The 6,000-nt window shown below is 51.5% G+C and overlaps 1 protein-coding gene across 1 annotated transcript in view; it reads right to left on the reverse strand.

The window, feature by feature from the left end:
- LOC133339208 (prolactin receptor-like) overlaps positions 1–3,670 on the reverse strand; it is a 44,558-nt gene extending 40,888 nt beyond the window's left edge. Inside the window, exons 1-2 of the mRNA XM_061547359.1 lie at positions 3,359–3,670; positions 1,503–1,641 (exon numbers count right to left, since the gene is read on the reverse strand). Coding sequence (XP_061403343.1) covers positions 1,503–1,641; positions 3,359–3,431 — 212 coding nt within the window. The 5' untranslated portion in view covers positions 3,432–3,670. The remainder of the gene's footprint in view (positions 1–1,502; positions 1,642–3,358) is intronic.
- Positions 3,671–6,000: the final 2,330 nt, after the last annotated feature.

Genomic DNA, 6,000 nt, shown 5'->3' on the forward strand with positions numbered 1-6,000 from the left:
GTGGCTTACGTCCCTGCCAAAGATGAACACCAGTTAAGGGATGCGGGCAAAGGCTAATAAGTCAGATGCCTTCTTTGCGTGAATCACAAAACAAATACTTGGGTGGGAATGATTGGAAGGCATGGTCCAGATCAGCGCAATAACAACGGTAGGAGGCTGCTTGACTTATGTGCAGCCCATGGACTTATACATCACCGAAACGCTGTTCCATCATCGGCACAGCCACACAGCATTATGGATACATGGCGGCTCCAAGCAAAAACATCTGCTGGACTAGACAGTGACAGAACATTGAGTATAGGCCAATGTCCTTTACATCACGACCTACCGTGGAGCTGATCTGCCCATTGTCATCTGTAAGATGCGCCTACCATACTTCCCTGCGGTGGTGAGTGTCCACCCAGGACCCCATTAAAACCACAATCGCTTGATCTCGGCTAGCTGACGAAGGTTGCAAGCAAAAATGTAATCATAGCTTGCAGCTGGTGTTGGCATCTTCTCCTCCTCTTCCTGATTCTGAGGGGGAGGGGTGTGATTCAGGACGGTGGTTCATGCAGCTGCGACGGCTTCATTGGGTAGGCAGTCTAGAACTCCCCAGAAACCCTGGCTGACAAAGGAGGTTGTTCCAGCTAGCTTAGCGAAAGCAAAAAGCCAATTCCATCCATAACATCCCACATCCAAGAATGAGGATGCTTACGGTCACCTTTGCTTAGAGATTTGGAGAGATATGTGACGCTGTAATAATAAGTAGTGGTTGCTGAGGAAAGGAAAACTGCCTGAGCAGCTCAAAAACATAAAACACTCTTTAAATTTCATGAACTTTCAGCGCCGCACCTATTGCCATCGTAAAGGGAAAGAATGGTGACCCAATCTCTGACCCATAGGAAGGGGTTTGTCTGTGAGGTCTTGGGGGAGGAGAAACCCCTCAGCTCAGATAACACAATGGAGCTTGACCCCGCTGGAGAGTTGGAGCCATTTCATGTTCAAAATTGGGGTGTGACGGGGATGTCCTCTGGCCCCTACACTATTTCATGTTTTTTTGACCACGTTTAAAAATCTTTCCTTGGCCATGCCAGGGAAATTTACATCTGGTACAGATACAATGGGAGGCTAATCAACTCATGGGTATGGCAAGGGGTGGCTTCCCACTGGTCAACCATGGTATGTATGCTGATAATCCGGCAAATGACAATGCGCTCTTGAGGAGCTGGAGACTCTGCCGCTGAACCTGCGAAACTGAGACCAAATGTATGCAACTCCATCAAGGGGCATCGTGGGAGGAGTGACAATCGTTGTGGTCATCGTGGTAGTGGCAGTTGAGGTGGTGACAGTGGCAGTAGTGGTGGTAGTGGTGGTAGTGGCAGTGATGGTGACACGTCAGTGAGCTTTGGTGATGTATGTATGTTGAACTTCTTTTGCACCGTACGTAGCCAATCGTGCTAATCGGAAATGATGATGGTGGCGGTGACACGGCAGTGAGGTGGGTCGAGTGTGAGTCTCACAGGGTGGATCCGGACTGCGTGGTGTAGAAGAGGGTGTAGTTGGTGCTGGGGTCATCTCCCTTCGCTGGCTGCCACCAGCACGTCAGCGTCAGCATGTCCACCGTCCGGCACCACACGATCGGCCGGCCCGGTAACTTTCCTGCTGGTGGGCACACGAGCAGCCAGCTCAACTCACGACCCAGGCCTAGTCCAGCCTCCAGCGCAATATCGAACTAACCCAGCCTATAGCCCAATTTATAGCCTGGCCTCCTGTGTCTAGCTTGGACTCCAGCTTGTCGCCCAGCCTCAAGGCCAGCCTCTAGTCCACCCTCTAGCCCATAGGTCAGTAACCTGCGGGCTCCCAGGACCACACGTAGCGCCTTAAGGACTGCTTCGTGACATGATATAGTAAGTGCCACCGTTTCATGTTCATGTGCATTGCACCTTTTGAAAAATAGATTTTATTACTGAATTAAAAAAAAATATTACTCTTCTTATTTTGAATCTTGACTTAAAGCTTTCGTTACTGAATTCATACTCTTTGGGTCTTTCGGTAAAGTCACATAGATAGAAAAAGAATAAACAAATAATAAAAAATCACGACGTTACGATCATGATTTTTAAATATTATTTTTCTTCTATCTACGTGGCTTTACCGAAAGACCCAAAGAGTACTTCTTATTTTGGTTGCCGACACCTGCTCTAGCCCGACCTCCAGTCTCTAACCCATCCAGTAGCCTGACCTCTAGCTCATCCACTAGCCTGACCTGTAGCCCATCCACTAGCCGGACCTCTAGCCCAGCCTCCATCCTCTAGCCCATCCACTAGCCTGACCTCCAGCCCAGCCTCCATCCTCTAGCCCATCCACTAGCCTAACCTCTAGCCCAGCCTCCATCCTCTAGCCCATCCACTAGCCTAACCTCCAGCCCAGCCTCCATCCTCTAGCCCATCCACTAGCTTGACCTCTAGCCCAGCCTCCATCCTCTAGCCCATACACTAGCCCGACCTCTAGCCCAGCCTCCATCCTCTAGCCCATCCACTAGCCTGACCTCTAGCCCAGCTTCTATCCTCTAGCCCATCCACTAGCCTGACCTCTAGCCCAGCCTCCATCCTCTAGCCCATACACTAGCCGGACCTCTAGCTCAGCCTCCATCCTCTAGCCCATCCACTAGCCTGACCTGTTGCTCAGCCTCCATCCTCTAGCCCATCCATTAGCCGGACCTCTTGCCCAGCCTCCATCCTCTAGCCCATCCACTAGCCGGACCTCTAGCCCAGACTCCTTCCTCTAGCCCATCCACTAGGCCATGCTCTAGCTCAGCCTGCATCGTCTCAACCATCCTCTAGCCCAGCCTCCATCCACTAGTCCATCTACTAGCCCAACCTCTAGCCCATGCCTCTAACTTTTAGACCAACCACTAGCCTGGTCTCTAGCCCAAACTCTAGCCTCGAGCTCATCCTCTAACCGAACATCTAGGAATGTGGAATTTTCATCACTGGCTTTGGGCAGTAAATGGGATAGGAGCACTGCCTCAATGCTTATAAAAAAGCAGGAAATCACTTTGACTTGTTGATTACTCGTTAAGTATGTTGAACTTCTTTTGCACCGTACGTAGCCAACCGTGCTAATCGGAGGTGCAGGGGAAGGACAACAAACTTAACACAAAAAGACGTTTGAAAGAAATTAGTTTTAAATCCAGATTTAAAAGTGGCTTCCTAATAACGGAAGGAAGAGCGATCCAGACGGTCACAGAAGCGCATCCGAAAGCGCGCGATGCAAGTGACCCGTCTTTCTTCGATGGCGAACAGACACATCTGACTTCGACAGAGAACAGCGCAGCTTCATCAGCAAGGGCATAGGCTCTGTGTTTGAGGCTCACCAACGGGGCTTGGGGAGGCTGCCAATGTCATCAGCGCCAGCAACAGGAAGAAACACTTGCGTGCAGGCACCATGCTGCAAAGAGAGCACACCAGGTGGCGGCGGCGGCGTCACAACACTGCGTTGTCACACAAGAGAGGTGGACACGTGCACGTGTACGAGAGGATTTAATTACACCTGAGGCAGCAGTCGGGGTAACTGTTGATCCGGTACTAATTCGCTCGAGTGGCTGGCTCACGCTTCCATCGTTGCTACTATCATGGTTACGGTTTCCGTCGCCTCTTTTCACAAGTTTTGTATAAGGACTATAACGGTACTACGTTCAACACACCCACGCCCCAACCAACTCACTCATCACTGCAAGTCACAACAACACACCCACGCACCAACTCACTCATCACAGCACGTCACAACAACACACCCACGCACCAACTCACTTACTCATCACATCAAGTCATAAAAACACACCCACGCACCAACTCACTTACTCATCACTACCAGGTCACAACAACACACCCACGCACCAACTCACTCATCACAGCACGTCACAACAGTACACCCACGCACAAACTCACTCACTCATCATAGCAAGTCACAACAACACACCCACGCACCAACTCACTCACTCATCACAGCAAGTCACAACAACACACCCATGCCCCAACTCACTCACTCATCACAACACACGTCATCACAACACGCGTCATCACTGCACGCGTCATCACTGCACACGTCACGACACTTCTGTTTCTTCTTCTTCTTCCCCTGGCAGCGCTCCACTTTGGAATTCCCTCCCACCGTCATCGTCTCTGGTCCCCCAAGCTCTTAGAATCATAATAACCTTGACTACTCCATTGAAGACACGTGTTACATTCTTATCTGTTACAACTTTAACCGTGCTGTTTGTTGCTGACCGCTTGATATTTTGGGCCTTTGGAACTGTGCTCAGCAACTGCTTTTTAAGTATATACAAATACTCTGCATGAGACACAGGCCATCAACTCCATTTACATTCTACACACGCTAGGCAAAGCACTGAACAGAAACATTCCTTGTCAACGTTTTCCTTAAATCGATGTCCACTGTTTATCCTGTGAGACCGACAAACCAAACAACCCATCGTCGCCTGCGTTTCAGAGCCATACCCGGGCCGGAGAATCTAAGGTGCTTAATTCAGATTGAATCTCAACGTGGGGAAACAGCATTACTGACTCAAAGCCGAACACGTCGTGACGAGCGAACATCACAGGAGTTCTCTAGCGCCAGATGTCCCCGGCACCAGCGTGCGCATGACAACACCCACTGAACTCTTAACAGCAAGGTCATGGGAGTAATGCAATTATGATGAGTACCACAGCGAATGTGGAAAAGCCAATGTTTTACATTTCCCAAATCTGGCCCTGTGCCCTTTTTATCTTGCCCTGCCACAGGCCATGCCAGGCCACGCTATGCCCCGACCACGGCCCGCCCGTAGCTTGCCGCGCGCGGTGCACTGGAGGAACGCTTCATCATGCAACCTTGCAGGAGCAGCCGAGACAAAAAAACAAAGGTAAAGGCGCAGCTCTGCAATTGCACACTCACGCCACGGCTCGCGAAAGGGGCCTCCACTGGAGGGAGCTTTAGAGTGGTGTTTGGCCTACTCTGCCACACGGGACAGACGTCTCAGAAGAGGTGGGAGTAGACCCACACCTTACCCCACCACACTCGACCTGCCGATCGACTTAGCTGTGGCTGTACCCATTCACACTGCCGGATGGACAGAGGCCGTGGGAATTTGAGAATCTTGCCACCGTCGTGTCAACTGCCGCTCCGGGAGATGGAATCGAACCCCCAGGCCCCGGCTTGCGAGTCCAGCGCGCCGCGGTGACCATTACACCACTGTGGCAGCCGCCGCTGCGGACCGAGCTGTAACTAATCGCATCAAAGTTACAGGAAATGAATTTGATTTCGTATTAATTTATGCTCGTGCACCGTTTTCAATTTATTCTCCAACGCAATTGTTTTTTCCACAGATTTCTTATTTGTTTTTTTTCGTGTTCTCACATTTTCTATTTTCGTCACTGCTGTGACAATATACTTCGCCATTGCCTACAATACCATTTCGGTGACCCCACCACCCCCCCCCCGGGTCAAAGTCACCGTTGTGTAAAGATGAAAGTCATCCTCGTCACTTGCGCTCTAAGCTGCTTTAAACAAAATCAACCTGAAACGTGACCCGCCACACTTCATTGCACAGTCATCATCGGCCCAGGCTGCCACGACATTCAAAAGCAGCGCTTTCCATGAGCGGACAAACAGCGCCCCCCCCCCCAGCACCCCCCCCCCCCAGCACCCCCCACTTGCGACGATGAAATGGCCACCAGCTACAGCGCTCCCGAACACAATTCCCGACTGGATTCAAATATCAACAGCCAGCCACGGGCGGACCCATAGCTCCCAGGAGCCCTGCGGTCCAAACACAAACACTCCGCGTGGAGGGGAACGCAGCGCGGCTGTTGGGGGCAGGCAGCCACCATGGAGCTTGGCGGTGCGGCCCTCAGCACCACGCCCGACCGCCTTTGTCTCCCCAGCGATGACGTTCATCACTTAAGGGCCGAGTCGACCTGGGTTAGGGGAGGACCCATGCAGCACCACGAGCCGGGT

This window comes from Lethenteron reissneri, unplaced genomic scaffold, assembly GCF_015708825.2.
Source record: "Lethenteron reissneri isolate LAM-NWPU_2019-01 unplaced genomic scaffold, ASM1570882v1 scaffold_1654, whole genome shotgun sequence".
Lineage (NCBI taxonomy): Eukaryota > Metazoa > Chordata > Hyperoartia > Petromyzontiformes > Petromyzontidae > Lethenteron > Lethenteron reissneri.